This window comes from Schistocerca serialis, chromosome 12 (genome assembly GCF_023864345.2).
Source record: "Schistocerca serialis cubense isolate TAMUIC-IGC-003099 chromosome 12, iqSchSeri2.2, whole genome shotgun sequence".
Lineage (NCBI taxonomy): Eukaryota > Metazoa > Arthropoda > Insecta > Orthoptera > Acrididae > Schistocerca > Schistocerca serialis.
In genome coordinates this window covers 8,341,257-8,358,789 of record NC_064649.1, presented here as the reverse complement: position 1 = coordinate 8,358,789, position 17,533 = coordinate 8,341,257, and the positions used below count along the sequence as shown (strand labels likewise).

General features: G+C 43.6%; 1 protein-coding gene across 1 annotated transcript in view; it reads left to right on the top strand.

The window, feature by feature from the left end:
* LOC126428342 (histone-lysine N-methyltransferase 2C-like) overlaps positions 1 to 17,533 on the top strand; it is a 440,767-nt gene that overhangs the window by 138,530 nt on the left and 284,704 nt on the right. The window contains exons 28-30 of the mRNA XM_050090275.1: positions 6,005 to 6,140; positions 9,005 to 9,093; positions 16,736 to 17,115. Coding sequence (XP_049946232.1) covers positions 6,005 to 6,140; positions 9,005 to 9,093; positions 16,736 to 17,115 — 605 coding nt within the window. The remainder of the gene's footprint in view (positions 1 to 6,004; positions 6,141 to 9,004; positions 9,094 to 16,735; positions 17,116 to 17,533) is intronic.

Below are 17,533 nucleotides of genomic sequence, written 5' to 3'. Positions count from 1 at the left end.
TTTCAACAGGTCACTGTTTTCAATGTTAGGTCCCTTAAGTGTTAATCGGGTTGTAGGTTGAAAAGGGAGACAGATATCTTGTAGTTAGTTTGTTAGTTGTAGCACTCTGTGAAGTGGAAGGAAGGACAGGCCTTCTGGTCGGTAAGTACAGGGCTAGCAACAGAAAATCAAGTAGGGGTAATACAGGAGTATGTCTAAAAACAAACAGGGAAATTAGTAAACAACTATAAACAACACAGCAAATGCATAATCGTAGCTGTGGTGGACATGAAACTGTGACCTTCCACAGTAGTACAAGAATGTGTGCTTTTAAGACATGCATATGATGGACAGTTGAAAAAAATGTGCAATGAGATGAAATAAATGATTCAGCCTTTTAAGGCACAAGAAAATTTAACTGTGATAGCAGACTGGAATTCAATAGTAGGAATAGGGGTAGTAGGAAAAATATTAAGATAGCATGGACTGAGTGAAATAAATGAAAGAGGAATCTGCCAAGTATAATTTTGGGAAGAGTGCAATTCAGTAATTACAGACACTTAGTTTGAGTATTATGAAAGGAGGTTGTACACAAGAAAGAGACCTGGAGACACTGGAAAGGTTCACATTGCTTGTATAATGGTAAGACTTTAAACCGTAGGGCTTTTCCAGGGGCAGATGTGGACTTCGATCATGAAATCTGTGACTATGAAATGAGAAGATTGCAAAAAGGTTAGAAATTAAGAAGGTAGAACCTGCATAATTTGTAACAAACAAACACTTTTGCGAGTTTCAAAGGAGGCAGTGAGAGACTGAACAAGGTAACATAAATACAATAGAAGATGAACGGGTGGCTTTGAGGGATGAGAAATGTTGTTCAAAAGATGGCGACTCCAGGTTAATTCTTGAATAAAATGCCAGCTATTAAATAAAACTGACAAAAGGAGAAAATATAAAAAGTAACAAGTGAAGAAAGCAAGAAAAAGATAAATGTCCAAAAATGAGATTGACAGGAAGTGCATAATGGCAAAGCTGTAGAAATGAGAAGCAGGAGAAGCATGTGGGACTGTGGAAAAGATAGATTCCACGTGTAGGAGAGAAAAAAAAGAAACCTTTGGAGAAAAAACATGCAGCTGCACAAATACCGAGAGCTCAGATAGCGAGCTAGCCCTGAGAAAAAAAAGGGAAGAGTGAAAGGTGGAAGAAGTACACAGGTATTCAAAATGAAATCAGCAAATACAAATAGTTATAACTGCATAATGCATAGTGATACATTGGTAAGAATTTCAGAGAATGTAAAAGAAACTTCAGCATTTTGTTACATACTTTGTAGGTGTTGTGAACGACTCACCTCTCTCACACAAACAAGAGTGAGTGATAGTCAACTTCGTGCCATATGTTCTAAAGCATATGCAGTCATTGATGCAAGTGCATTAGAAGTGTGTGGTTTGAGTTCTGAAATTATTTTCTGTACCCCATATTCAAAAGATGTGCTAGTGAACTTTTCACCTTATTATCAGGATGGTCGCCTCATCACCAGAAATGTGATGTGCAGCAAATTTTTATCCCTCCATGGCTTCCAGCACTGCTGTAATACAGTTTTGTACGTATGACATAGTCTCCCTGTTTTAATGATGTGTGGTTAATTTTGAGCTTTATTTTGAGAATGTGCCCAGCAGTTGTTAGTGTCATTTGTAGCTTACCACTGCCTTCATAAATAGATTTCCTTGGACTACATTCAAATAAAAGGCAAATTCTTTCAACGTTTTGTGCTGTTACAGATGGGCAGTCGATACTTTTCCTCTGTACAAATATCCTCATTTCGACAAATGATCGATGCCGTCTGTGAATATTTTCGGCATTAGGAGGTGCTCGACTGCATCGGTGACAAAATCTTCCTTACTCTCTGATGCAAGAATAACAGTTGTGAAATTCTAACTTTCAGAATGCCATTTATAGTGGATCTGCCATTTTCCCTTACGAAATGGTACTGTCCACTCGAGCATCACCACACCACACGTGTGCCAACTTCGGAATTACTCTGCTTGCTCAGTAATTGAAATTTAGAATTCACCTTCACATTCTCTGTAATTCTCATCTCTGTATTGTCACACATTAAACATCATTATTCACTTTGAGTTGGTCTGTGTGTAAAAGGCTATATAAAGGGAAAATAAAACTTGAAGACAGTGTTATGGAATGATAAAGTGGAAGTAGATGAAGATGAGATTGGGATGCAGTACTGTGAGAAACATTTGAGAGAGCATTGAAGAGACCTCAATCAGATGAGGCATCTGGGATGTACGATATTACCTAAGAATTATTAAGATGTTACGGAGAGCTAGCCATGACAGAACTGTTGCTCCCTGTATGTAGTACATATACCAGCTCTACACCCTGCCCCTGACGGGTCATTTAGTACCGATCGACTGCCACGTCATCCTCTGCCGGCGATGATGTTCAAATTCAGTATGGAGAAGCACAGGATCGAGATAAGAGACAAATGAACTGCACTCGAGACTTCAAATAAATTGTAATAGGCCCTTTATTAAAGAAGGTCGATGCAGAGAGGTGTATTGCCAAGTCACCATTGCAATATACTAACGTGAATTATATATAGAAGAATGGAACAACCGGTTGTAGCTGATCCGGGCCGAGAGGGTGATACGACTTTGGATTCTGGAAAAATGTAGGAATAAGCGAGGCGGTCCTGACCCTATAACTTATCATCTCTTTGAAATACTGATAAAATACAGGGAGTGAATAGGTATCTACAACTTGAACAGAAACAAGACTGCAGTTATAAAAGTGGAAAGGCAGAAAAGGGAAGCAGCAGTTGAGAGTGGAGTGAGACTGGGTTGTAGCCTATCCCCAGTTTTATTTAATCTGTACGTTGAACGAACAGTAAAGAAAATGAAGGAGAAATTTGGGAAAGAAATTAAACATTCGGGAAGAAGGAATAGAAATGTTGAGATTTGCTGATGATATTGTAATTCTGTCAGGGGTGGCAGAGGACTTCAAAGGTGAGTTAGACAGAATGGGAAGAAGGAATAGAAATGTTGAGATTTGCTGATGATATTGTAATTCTGTCAGGGGTGGCAGAGGACTTCAAAGGTGAGTTAGACAGAATGGGAAGTGTCACAAAAAGAAATTGTAAGACCTCGACAAAAGTGAAGTGAGAGAAATGAAATGTGGTCACATTAAATGAGGCTGCGATGAGGAAATTAGATTAGGAAATCAGACAGCGAAAGTAGTATACGACTATTGTCGGTAGGGCAGTAAATTATCTGGCAATGACAGGAGTAGAAAAGAAACTAGCAATAGCGAGAAAAGTGTTTCTGAAGAAGAGAAATATTTTTAGTACCTAATATACACTGATGGAAACAAAAATCACAACACCAGAAAATAGTTAATGTAGAGTAATGAAATTCCTGAAATACATTTGTCTAGGTAACATATTTAAGTGATTAATATTGCAAGATAACAGGTTAATGTAAGCATGAGGTAAGCTATTGCAAATGTGAAATGCTTGTACATTAAAACACAGAAGTGCCGGATGTGTGAAGGTCCAGCAATGCAGGCAGGTTGGTTGCAGGTCCTTAACTGGCCTCCTCCCAACCAACACACGGCCATCACTGGCACTGAGGCCGAACCGGACAACCGACCTCTACCCTGCCCTCCAATGAGCTCTCACTTGACACTAGTGAAGTCACAAGTGGCTACGGTTTGGGGTCAGTGAAATGCACGCTACAGGCATTTGGCTCGGAGCTGTCCTTGAAGTGACTGATTTGCAATATTTCTTTAAAGTCAGTGCCGTCATTAGACTGTTGTTTATTTAAAGTGTTACATTTGCACTTACACAATCATGATTTAGGCTTCAAAATGCCATTATCAAGTGTTTTAAGTTTTATAAATTGCCTAAGATGGCATACTGCCGTATTAAAGTACACTATTGGCATACTGCCGCATTAAAGTACACTATTAGATACATTGTCTAAGAGTCGATATTTGTGGCAGAGCCTACTGCTTTGTTTCATTACCGAGAACACCATCTTGACTTGAAATGGTTTTATCCGCGCCATTCGACCGATCTTCTGAGTCATTTGCCATCTCCAATAGAATTACAGTGTCGGTATTAGACTGTGAAGCGTTTCTGTTTCTCCTTGTTTTCCTTCGCTTCTTGGTCAGTTTACAGATTGAATCCTGTGTCTTTTAGACCTGCAGTTTGGTATACACACGCAATTTGCTGACAGTGCTGTACGATCACTGTGGTTGGTGACATCTGTGATCTTCTGTAAGGTTTCGTTACAGTACTGGGAGTATAGAAAAAGTCTCTAGAAAAGTCTTGAGAAAGAGTTTCTCCCTAGAATACACAGTTTGTAATGAAGGGTATTGAATAATAAATCAATTTCTTATCGCTTCTGATTGTATAATGTCTCTGTTAGCCTTATTATCAAGAGCAATTCCAGAAAACACTGCCACACAGTAAAACAAGTTCTTAATTTCCACACACAATCACCATACGAACACTTTTCTTACGTATTAGTTTGATAACGAGATTCTAATGAGAAAGTATAGGAATTTTCAGAATGGACCTCACACTCAGAGCGTAAGTGGGGAACACGTCGTGATGTGCAGGTGGTTCACCTGGCACAGCAGTGAAGTTGTGGAGAGTTGGGCTGAAAAATAGTTGTATGTAACAGTTTAATGTGCAAGAGAGTCAAAGACTTTCAATAAAGGACTGTGTCTTTGCTGGACACATTTTCCCCACACGTGCCGACACGAACAAACTGTCGAGGTATTAGGATTGTCTGCAGCAGTATTAATGAACTGTTCACTTTCGGGCTTGCAGTCAGTCTGTCGTAAGATTTCCAAAAGCAGTAGTGGGTAGTGAATGAATGGATGGGGAGGAATGTGTTCAATAAACAGTTCATTGGGAATCATTCGTAGTGTCGAGACATTTTTAACAGTTTGCGGGTCGGTCCACGGTATACATCTGATGGTGTGTGGTGGATTTTTACCTGGAGATCTTTCGTGTGTGTTTCCTGTTAAATTATTTGGCACTGAGTTCTAATTAGTTATACCGAAGGAATGTTGAGAGAGTATCTCTAGTAGTTTCGTGAACCAACTCTGAAAAAGTACATAAATTGTTCACTAGATTGAGTATACTTTTACTGAATAACATTAAAGGGGAGTTTTAATAGTAGATACTTTCTGTCCCTAAAGAAAGAAAGATAGGTGAACACTTTACGATAACTTTGAACAGAGTTCACGTCATCAAGATTTGCCAGATAGTATGTCTGACTCGTCCTCCTGTCAGTGTACTCAGAATTGCACTTTCTGCCCCTAACTGACCTCCCAGACGGACATCGGAACAGTATTGGGAAGTTCCGGATGGAATGCAAATAATGGAACATGTAAAGGTAACGATTCATGTTACAGTCAATGAATTGGACAGATGGGTCTCTTCTGCTGAGCTGATCTGTTGTTGTTCCCCCCCTCCCCCTCCCTCTCCCTCTCTATTACTCACGCGTACACACGCACGCATGCGCGCTCACATTCATTCACACACACACACACACACACACACACACACACACACACACACACACACACACACACACAGTTATGTTTCTGCAGTTCTGAGGCATGCAATCAGCCAGGACACTGCCCAAATGCTTTCCTACATTTTCAGTCTCATTTACGTCACTGTCAACCACGCAGCACCCAAACTGTTTGTTTACTCGTTACCTTTGCTCGTCTGTTATTTTCATTCCGGACAGCCTACGTACAGACATTACCTCACGGACGGACAGACGGTTCGTATACTCGCACCTAGCGAGCCGAACCGGATACCCGTCCGGCGCCCACATTAACCGGAGCGACCCCGAGGGAAGTGTGTCCCCTCCCCCTCGAACGCACCCCTCTCGGAAACGTTTCTCTAGTTAATCGGTCGCAGAGTGGAGGTGTCCGGCGCGAGCGTCACGTGGGAGAGTAACGCCGTGGGCTTGTGGGTGTTGGGCAGGACCAGGAGCGGCTACTGCAGCAGCAGAAGACGTCACGTGAGGCGGAACAGGAGCGGCAGTGGAAGCAGCTGCAGGCGCTGCGCCAGCAGCAGGCGCACCAGCACCAGCAAGTGATCCAGGAGCAGCGCGTGCAGGGTGAGTAGCACCGCCTCGCTCTCTCTGTCTCTCTCTCTGCAGGTGTCCCCTCCCTTCACTGTCGTGCTCTGCCCGGGGCTCTTTCGGCCTCCGACTCTCCCGCTAAAAATGTGTGTGTACTCGGAAAACTGTTGCTGTCTCTTATTTACGTAATACTTTACACGTTCGCTTTACGTTATTCTCGTCAAACACTCGGGCTGTCGAACGGCCTCACTGTAACTACGCCGACGTAGAAAGGTGCGGAATATCGTCTGCCCGAGTACGTCGTCGCCCCTCGTGTTGTGGCCGCCTCACCTCTCCTCTTCTCACACACTGCTATTGAAGAGCTGGCATTCTGTAACAAATCTCACCTCTCGGGGATGGACTTCTGACACGCGAGACGGCTATCGAGATCTTCACATTCGGAGTGCGAGAACGCGAGACACTTACCGGTCGATAATGTCGTCCCTGGTTTACTGGGTTTCCTGATGTCCGTACTGCTGTAGTCTTCTCAATTAGCTGCCCTATAAACGTGGGGTCTGCAACACTGTACTAGTCTCGCGGTGTCTCATTTCCTTATCACATTCCTCCAGTGCGGCGTATCGCCCATATTTGTCACGTGTCCCTTCTGTAGTTCTGCTAGTCCGGCCCACATATGGCGTGACAGAGTAGCACAGAACGTGTTGTGCGTTGTGCTACCTTTGAGGTATCGTTGCTGTGGTTTTATCTGTGTTACTCGTATCAAAATTTGTAGAGTGCCACTTTTCTGTAGGTACCTACCAATTTGTCCAGTGGAACTACCTGAGCAAGCTACTTTTCTGCTCTCTCAGAGAAAAATTGAATATTATTTGGTATTTTCTTCTCTCAACGTTGATCAGGAATATTGCCGGGTTAACTTCGATCCTTACTTGAAAAATGTTGGAAGTGACAAAGGCCAGGAGCAGCAGCAGCAGAAGTAGCACTCGAGTAATTTAATCTATCACAGATATTGACCACTGTTATTGTGGGATATGACATGCTTGACACTTAAAGTGTAGTAGCAGATGCAGGTAGTGCGTGCTATTGGCTCCTAATACTTTTGTCGACCGTATAAAGCAGTTGGCATTTTATAACTTCGGCATGCTGCAGTTCACTGCGTGTAGCGCTCTGCTCTTGACTTTCCGTACCACCATTTTGTCACCTTACTTGTACACTTTGAGCTGAATACTGAAACACAGGGTGGCAACAGTGCAGAACTGAAAGCATTGCTCTGGCTAGTGTCGAAATGTTGATGTGATACAGAAGGACAGAATAGCAGACAGATTATATTTGTTCAAAAACGTACCCTATATACCAAACAGTAACTCGATGTCATTGTTCCCTATTCTAATTATCACTTTGAGAAGCTCTCTGTCACTAACAGTGAGCTTTGCATCAGACAAAAGTATTTTTTTCAACTCCCATTTATCAGAACATACTTAAGAATGTCAAATAATGTAGGACGGCTGGCTGTGGAGGGGCAACTCTGTGAATGCTTAGAATTTTTGGGAGTAATTTACAGATTAGCAAAGAACAAAGTAAGGGTGCTGAATTTGAAGTGTTGTGTATAACAATTTTGTACTGTTTTCTTCTGAACACGAAAGACCTGCAGGTATTGTGTGAAGGTATTTTGCAGTGCACAATGCTTACGATAAGTCATATTGCTGCAAAAACTGGGTTGCCTTTTATTAAGCAGTAAGGTCTTATAGAGGAGTATAACATTATAACCAATTACTTGTGACAAAAGTGTCATATTTCACTGTCAGGTCAGCGACCTGTACACTTGGGATATGACACTTTTCAGATCTATCCTCAGTTTAGTGGTTTCATCTTTATCTTTGGAGTTGTGCAGTTTAGTGTGTTCAAGGATATTGGATATTTTTGTAGTTACAACTATGTCAATCTAAGTTACCCTGCCTCATCATAGAAAGCTTTGCAAGTTGCTTGTAAGCAGTAAGATTTTTCTTGTCTGTTGTAATTGAAAATGAAATTAAAATTAGTGAAGTTTCTTTGTATGTGCATTGATAGCGTCTCTCAAATTTTTCCATATCTAAAAATCCTGGTGTAAACCACTGGATCAGTTCATGAAAAGAAAGTATATCTTCTTTGGCATTAAAAAAAAAAAGTGAATGAATAAATCATGGCCCTTTTATAGTAATCATCCATATATTATCTGCCAACATTTATACAAATCAGTTTTATCACACTGTCCTGCTGTAGAATGACACAATAACCCTTTAAATCCATCCAGCAAAATTAAAACCATTGACATAACAGTAGTTCACTTTGCTTTTCTTTTACACCTCTCCTTTCAGTACTGCACCAGAGGGACTAAGTAGTGACATGTTGACACAACTGAACAGCATATGATTGCAATTTCTCTCAAAACTCTTTCCTCAAACTTCAACACAAGTTAGGCCCTGTATTGTGCAACCAGAATATCTTGTAAAGTTCTGAGGGTTCCTGCATTATTTATTTTGCCTAACGAGATAAATTTTCAGAAACTGATCTCAGATGTTTCGTATTCCACTTTCCTATAATTTGTCAGAGATTTGTGTTTCTTTCAGCTTGCTCATCAGATTAAAGAGCATCATTATTGTGTGCGCGATTTACACTTTCCATTTGCTGGCCTCCGCTCGAGGTCTTTGGAGGGATTGTCAAGTTTCACTTTTTGCAACTTTTTGTAGTGATCGTGAGAGTTCACCAGCTGTGTATATTTCTAATCATCGTTCACAATTTCTGTTGTTCAAAATTAATCTATTTCATTTTTTTGTAATCTTGTAGTGGTATTACAGAAATGTCACATTTTTGTACGTTGGCATAAAGACGTACCTGTCATAATGTTGAACCGTCGAACACCGTTGCAGCAATGGCGAGAGTGCACCGACAGATGAGTGTTGACGGCATCCCATTCCCTGCAGAGTCGCAGCAAGTCGCTGCCGGACTATCGCCTCAGGTAACCGCTTGTTTCAAAACTGTAGACTGATATTTAATTGTTAAAAAATGATTTACAATCGAGGTGCAAAATGCAGTGTGGAGAAAAGTTTTGTTGTCAAGATAAAACCAAAATGTGTGTGTGTGTGTGTGTGTGTGTGTGTGTGTGTGTGTGTGTGTGTGTTTTAGTCAGTCAGTCATAAATAGTCATAATCTCTGTCCACCTTCATTGAGAAAATGTGATTTTCCTAATTCATCACACGACCTGTGGAACAGCCCAATAGCTAATTGACAATCTGACATAGCTAATATAGTACTACCTGCACCTCCTAATTCTTTTTGTGTCTTCAGAATGTAATTTTGTTTTCCTTACTGAAAATAATATATATGTGATGATAGGCACACAAACAAACACACTCACACACAGAAAATTCAAGCTTTTGTAACCCACGGTTGCTTCATCAGGAAAGAGGGAAGGAGAGGGAAAGAGGAAAGGATGTGGGTTTTATGGGAGAGGGTAAGGAGTCATTCCAATCCCGGGAGCGGAAAGACTTACCTTAGGGGGAAAAAGGGACAGGTATACACGCGCGCGGTGCGGCAACTTGAAATTAGCGGAGTTTGAGGCCTGGTGGGTAACGGGAAGAGAGGATATATTGCCCTTTATATATATATATATATATATATATATATATATATACACACACACACACACACACACACACACACACACGCACATATCCATCCACACATACAGACACAAGCAGACATATTTAAAGACAAATAGTTTGGGCAGAGATGTCAGTCGAGGCAGAAGTGTAGAGGCAAAGAAGTTGTTGAAAGACAGGTGAGGTATGAGTGGCGGCAACTTGAAATTAGCGGAGATTGAGGCCTGGCGGATGACGAGAAGAGAGGATATACTGAAGGGCAAGTTCCCATCTCCGGAGTTCGGATAGGTTGGTGTTGGTGGGAAGTATCCAGATAACCCGGACGGTGTAACACTGTGCCAAGATGTGCTGGCTGTGCACCAAGGCATGTTTAGCCACAGGGTGATCCTCATTACCAACAAACACTGCCTGCCTGTGTCCATTCATGCGAATGGACAGTTTGTTCGCAACTACCCTCCCGACCTGGTACAGAAGCAAATAACCAGAGCCATTTCCTCATTCCCTCAAACCCAGAATCCCCCACAGAAGAACCACAAAAGTGCCCCACTTGTGACAGGATACTTTCCAGGACTGGATCAGACTCTGAATGTGGCTCTCCAGCAGGGATACAACTTCCTCAAATCCTGCCCTGAAATGAGAACCATCCTTCATGAAATCCTCCCCACTCCGCCAAGAGTGTCTTTCCGCCGTCCACCTAACCTTTGTAACCTGTTAGTTCATCCCTATGAAATCCCCAAACCACCTTCCCTACCCTCTGGCTCCTATCCTTGTAACCGCCCCCGATGCAAAACCTGTCCCATGCACCCTCCCACCACCACCTACTCCAGTCCTGTAACCCGGAAGGTGTACACGATCAAAGGCAGAGCCACGTGTGAAAGCACCCACGTGATTTACCAACTGACCTGCCTACACTGTGATGCATTCTATGTGGGAATGACCAGCAACAAACTGTCCATTCGCATGAATGGACACAGGCAGACAGTGTTTGTTGGTAATGAGGATCACCCTGTGTCTAAACATGCCTTGGTGCACGGCCAGCACATCTTGGCACAGTGTTACACCGTCCGGGTTATCTGGATACTTCCCACCAACACCAACCTATCCGAACTCCGGAGATGGGAACTTGCCCTTCAGTATATCCTCTCTTCTCGTCATCCGCCAGGCCTCAATCTCCGCTAATTTCAAGTTGCCGCCACTCATACCTCACCTGTCTTTCAACAACTTCTTTGCCTCTACACTTCTGCCTCGACTGACATCTCTGCCCAAACTCTTTGTCTTTAAATATGTCTGCTTGTGTCTGTATGTGTGGATGGATATGTGCGTGTGTGAGTGTATACCTGTCCTTTTTTCCCCCTAAGGTAAGTCTTTCCGCTCCCGGGATTGGAATGACTCCTTACCCTCTCCCTTAAAACCCACTTCCTTTCGTCTTCCCCTCTCCTTCCCTCTTTCCTGATGAGGCAACAGTTTGTTGCGAAAGCTTGAATTTTGTGTGTATGTTTGTGTTTGTTTGTGTGTCTATCGACCTGCCAGCGCTTTCGTTCGGTAAGTCACCTCATCTTTGTTTTTATATATAATTTTTCCCACGTGGAATGTTTCCCTCTATTATATTGATATCATTAATTTGAATCCAACAATTACGTTTGTTATTGTCACTGTTGCATTTCGAAATCTTTTCTTTCGTCTTATTTTCCTCTTTCTGTTTTTGCCAGTAGTTTCACTTTGTATTCACCTTCTCCTTTTTACCGTAATCTGCTATACTATTTTATCCCGCCTATATATACACTAAATAATACGTAACCCACTTCCAAACCATTAAAAAAAAAAATTTTTTTTTATTTTTTCTTTTTTTTTTTTTTTTTTTTTTTTTTTTTTTTTTTTTTTTTTTTTTTTTTTTGCAGCTTTCAGCACTACCGCCGCCATAATATCCACCGTTTCTAGTTCACAAACAGTTCCTTTCACCTTTTAAACAACCATTTCTTCCAGTTCTAATAACTTTCGCTTTATTTCCATTTCCGTTTTTCCCACATCACTTATAATTTTTAGCCGCTTCCCACAGGTTTTAACGTCATTATTTCTTCGTCAGACAATTGTTAGCCTCATTTTCATAATCTGCCACCACAATACCACTCCTTTTAACATACTACACGCAGTTTTTTCGAAATTTTCCCGAATTTCTCCATCCTTTAACGTGTTTTGGCGGCAACACAACCACCTAACCTTTATGCACATCGTTGTCTATCAACCCAAGTCCAACATAGCCCAGCTGTAACCAACACCTTTTCGCCTTTTTTCATTCCAGATCTCCAGTTACTTTCCGGTTCACCTTTATCTCTCCCCATATATTTTTATTTTCATTTTCGTTTCACCTCATGTTACACTTTCCACCTTCTAATACCATGTCACCCTCACAACACCCCCACAACGACCCCTTTAAGTTTTATTTACATTCCCTCCGCAAACATGCCTTCGCCCTAGCCAGATTACGCTCCCATATTCTATTTTCTCAGGCTTGTCTGACATTTGGCACCACCCCCAAAGACCTCACACTTAAAGTTCCCATCTCTGGCTGCAACCCTTCCTTCCATCAGTCCCTATACCAGTTCCAAACTGAACAATCCATTGCCCTCACCCACCTAATCCTTCACCTACACATCAACTCAGCCAATGAACACACCCGTCAACTCCTATCCTTAATAAAAGTCCTTAATCTTTCCTCTCCCACATCCACACCGGCTGTTCAGAGCATCCTCCTACAGGCCAACCGTAAATTAGAACAGCATGCCACCCTCCACCTCAAAAAACTTTCCAATCTCCTGGTTTCCCACCTCCGGAAAGGCAACTCACTCACCCTTCACAACCTTTCCAGCAAACCTCAACCTCCTCCCATTGCACACAAACCCAGTCTCTCCCATCTACTCAATCTCCCACTTCCAGCTCCACTCCTTCCAAAACCTCAAAATTCCGATCAACACAATCTGGAACCACAACACCCTAATTCAGTAGTTAACCTTTCCTCCAAACCTCTCTCCCAATCCGAAACCTCTGTCCTATCCAAAGGCCTCACCTTCAGCCCCACTCCCAGATTCAACCAAACAGCCCTCGTCAAAGATTTACTGTCCTACACTCGTACTCTCTGCTGGAAGTATCACTTTGCCACGAAGAAAAATGATCCTAATCCTACTCCTAATGATCCGACTCCCCAAGACACCATCCAAATTGAACCCTGCCTGGAACAGTTCCGTCCTCCGTCACAGCGGGACCCACCTCCTCTTCCTCAAAATCACCCTCTCCAAACCTTCCAGGAATTTCTGACTTCCAGCCTTGCATCTCAATCCTTCTTAAAAAACCTTAATCCTACACCCAACATCACCACTGCTGAAGCCCAGGCTATCCGTGATCTGAAGGCTGACCGATCCATCGTCATTCTTCCGGCGGACAAGGGTTCCACGACCGTGGTACTTGATCGTCGGGAGTATGTGGCTGAGGGACTGTGTCAGCTTTCAGACAACACCACATACAAAGTTTGCCAAGGTAACCCCATTCCCGATGTCCAGGCGGAGCTTCAAGGAATCCTCAGAACCTTAGGCCCCCTGCAAAACCTTTCACCTGACTCCATCAACCTCCTGACCCCACTGACACCCCGCACCCCTACCTTTTACCTTCTTCCTAAAATCCACAAACCCAATCATCCCGGCCGCCCCATTGTAGCTGGTTACCAAGCCCCCACAGAACGTATCTCTGCCTACGTAGATCAACACCTTCAACCCATTACATGCAGTCTCCCACCGTTCATCAAAGACACCAACCACTTCCTTGAACGCCTGGAATCCTTACCCAATCTGTTACCCCCGGAAACCATCCTTGTAACCATTGATGCCACGTCCTTATACACAAGTATTCCGCACGTCCAGGGCCTCGCTGCGATGGAGCATTTCCTTTCACGCCGATCACCTGCCACCCTACCTAAAACCTCTTTCCTCATTACCTTAGCCAGCTTCATCCTGACCCACAACTTCTTCACTTTTGAAGGCCAGACATACCAACAATTAAAGGGAACAGCCATGGGTACCAGGATGGCCCCTTCGTACGCCAACCTATTCATGGGTCGCTTAGAGGAAGCCTTCTTGGTTACCCAAGTCTGCCAACCCAAAGTTTGGTACAGATTTATTGATGACATCTTCATGATCTGGACTCACAGTGAAGAAGAACTCCAGAATTTCCTCTCCAACCTCAACTCCTTTGGTTCCATCAGATTCACCTGGTCCTACTCCAAATCCCATGCCACTTTCCTTGACATTGACCTCCACCTGTCCAATGGCCAACTTCACACGTCCGTCCACATCAAACCCACCAACAAGCAACAGTACCTCCATTATGACAGCTGCCACCCATTCCACATCAAACGGTCCCTTCCCTACAGCCTAGGTCTTCGTGGCAAACGAATCTGCTCCAGTCCGGAATCCCTGAATCATTACACCAACAACCTGACAACAGCTTTCTCATCCCGCAACTACCCTCCCGACCTGGTACAGAAGCAAATAACCAGAGCCATTTCCTCATCCCCTCAAACCCAGAATCCCCCACAGAAGAACCACAAAAGTGCCCCACTTGTGACAGGATACTTTCCCGGACTGGATCAGACTCTGAATGTGGCTCTCCAGCAGGGATACGACTTCCTCAAATCCTGCCCTGAAATGAGATCCATCCTTCATGAAATCCTCCCCACTCCGCCAAGAGTGTCTTTCCGCCGTCCACCTAACCTTCGTAACCTCTTAGTTCATCCCTATGAAATCCCCAAACCACCTTCTCTACCCTCTGGCTCCTATCCTTGTAACCGCCCCCGATGCAAAACCTGTCCCATGCACCCTCCCACCACCACCTACTCCAGTCCTGTAACCCGGAAGGTGTACACGATCAAAGGCAGAGCCACGTGTGAAAGCACCCACGTGATTTACCAACTGACCTGCCTACACTGTGATGCATTCTATGTGGGAATGACCAGCAACAAACTGTCCATTCGCATGAATGGACACAGGCAGGCAGTGTTTGTTGGTAATGAGGATCACCCTGTGGCTAAACATGCCTTGGTGCACAGCCAGCACATCTTGGCACAGTGTTACACCGTCCGGGTTATCTGGATACTTCCCACCAACACCAACCTATCCGAACTCCGGAGATGGGAACTTGCCCTTCAGTATATCCTCTCTTCTCGTCATCCGCCAGGCCTCAATCTCCGCTAATTTCAAGTTGCCGCCACTCATACCTCACCTGTCTTTCAACAACTTCTTTGCCTCTACACTTCTGCCTCGACTGACATCTCTGCCCAAACTCTTTGTCTTTAAATATGTCTGCTTGTGTCTGTATGTGTGGATGGATATGTGCGTGTGTGAGTGTATACCTGTCCTTTTTTCCCCCTAAGGTAAGTCTTTCCGCTCCCGCGATTGGAATGACTCCTTACCCTCTCCCTTAAAACCCACTTCCTTTCGTCTTCCCCTCTCCTTCCCTCTTTCCTGATGAGGCAACAGTTTGTTGCGAAAGCTTGAATTTTGTGTGTATGTTTGTGTTTGTTTGTGTGTCTATCGACCTGCCAGCGCTTTCGTTCGGTGAGTCACCTCATCTTTGTTTTTATATATAATTTTTCCCACGTGGAATGTTTCCCTCTATTATATATATATGCGCTTGTGTCTGTATATGTGTGGATGGATATGTGTGTGTGTGCGCGAGTGTATACCCGTCCTTTTTTCCCCCTAAGGTAAGTCTTTCCGCTCCCGGGATTGGAATGACTCCTTACCCTCTCCCTTAAAACCCACATCCTTTCGTCTTTCCCTCTCCTTCCCTTTTTCCTGATGAGGCAACAGTTTGTTGCGAAAGCTTGAATTTTGTGTGTATGTTTGTGTTTGTTTGTGTGTCTGTCGACCTGCCAGCACTTTTATTTGGTAAGTCACATCATCTTTGTTTTTATATATATACATTTCCAAAAAAATTCTTCTGTGAATTTTTTATTTTTTTAAATGTCACTCTCATTTTGTCCACTGTGCGTTATTCTGCTTCCGAGGTAGCAGAATTCCTACAGTCTACTATGCGTTCGCGAGTTTTAATGTGAAGTTTATCCCTAATTTCATTGCTGACTCTCCTCAACACTTTTGTCTTTGTTGTTTACACTCTGTCTGTATTTTGTGAACATTAGGACTTTTCATTCCGTTCAGCAGGTCCTGTAATCCTTCCTCACTTTTGCAGAGGGTACCGACATTGTCAGCGAATCTTATCATTAGTATGCTTTCACCCTATGTTTTAATAGGTTTTTGAAACTGTTTTTATCACTTGGTATTGCTTTTTTGGTGTACAGGTTGAACACTAGAGGAGTTATACTGTACCCTTTTATGACATTTTTAATTGGAATACTTCTCTCCCTATCTCTAATTCTTAATGCTCCTTCTAGGTTCCTGTACATGCTGTATGTTACTTGTCTTTATCAGTAGATTATACCCATTTTTCTGAGAGTTTCATACACATTGCACTATTTTAAGCTGTCAAACGCATTTCCTAGGTCGACAACTCTTACGCGAGTGCCATTTTTCTTAAATCTCGCTTCTGCTATTGAGTGTGGTGTTGGAACTTCTCTCTGGAGGTTTTGCTGTTCTCAAAGCCAAACTGAATGTTGTCTAACAAATTCTCCCTTTTATTTTTCCTCTCTTTAGTGTATATTTTTGTCATCACCACCTTCGGGATAGTTCAGATAAAGTTCCTCTGAGAGTCCGACGATACGTCTCTGGTCTCAGCAAGTCTACATAATAACCGGAATAATTATTTGGTTGCCACTTCCTCAAATTATGTTAGAAAATCCAAACAAATTTTAGTCTTCCCTCGTGCCTCATCAGTTCTGGCAGTTAGTGCTCTTAGCAACTCTTGTTCCCATTTGTATCTGTTGCTAAGTTAAAAACTTTCCACATTACCGGATTATCCTTTCTGTTTCACACCTCTCTATTATTGTTCATACAGGACGGTTGTTTGACGTCACCGGTGGGCATCCGTCCACCCCCGTTCCCGCCACCTGCGGGGATTCCTTCAGGTGCCCAGAAGGGGCAGCGACTGCCGAGTCCAGGTGCGGGTGCGGTTCCGGGCGGCACGATTTTCCCGCACCCCGCAGCAGCCGCCGTCACGGGGGTGGGCGTCCCACGGCCGCCGGCACCACCCCCGCAGTCTCAGCGCACCTTCCAGCCGACCCTGGTGGGGATCCCCCCTCTACCCGAGCAGCCGCAGCAGGTGGCCGTGTTCCGGTCGGCCGCTTCCGACGTCGTGGACCCGTACGCCCAGCCGCCGCACACCCCGAGGCCCCCAGCTCAGCAGCAATTCCCACCGATGATGGCTGCAGTGCAGAGGTAGCCTCGAAAGTCTAGCAGTAGGTTATCGATAAGAAAGAGAGGCACGTGTGTTTGAGTTTACCGAGGTGTATGTCATCAGTTTAGTGAGAAGCCGCAGACTGAAAGTTTGAATGTCCCTGATATCGATACCCAGTTAAACGTAGGATTTTTTCTGCTACTTGTCGTTTCCTTACCGACAAAAATGATCGACATACATGAAAAGTGCCTCATTGTGCTGTGGTTTGGAGTCCCATTAAGCTGTAGGTCCCCTTGTAACTTCCCGGGTGAAGCAGTTCGAAGGGAACGATGCGCAATCTCCGATAGAAGCACTTGTACTAAAGCACGGCAATGTTTTGACTGTCATTTGGATACTGTATGTTTTTAAATTCTCCACATTGTTTGATTCGTTTCTGCTTTTACTGTAGCTAACGACTTG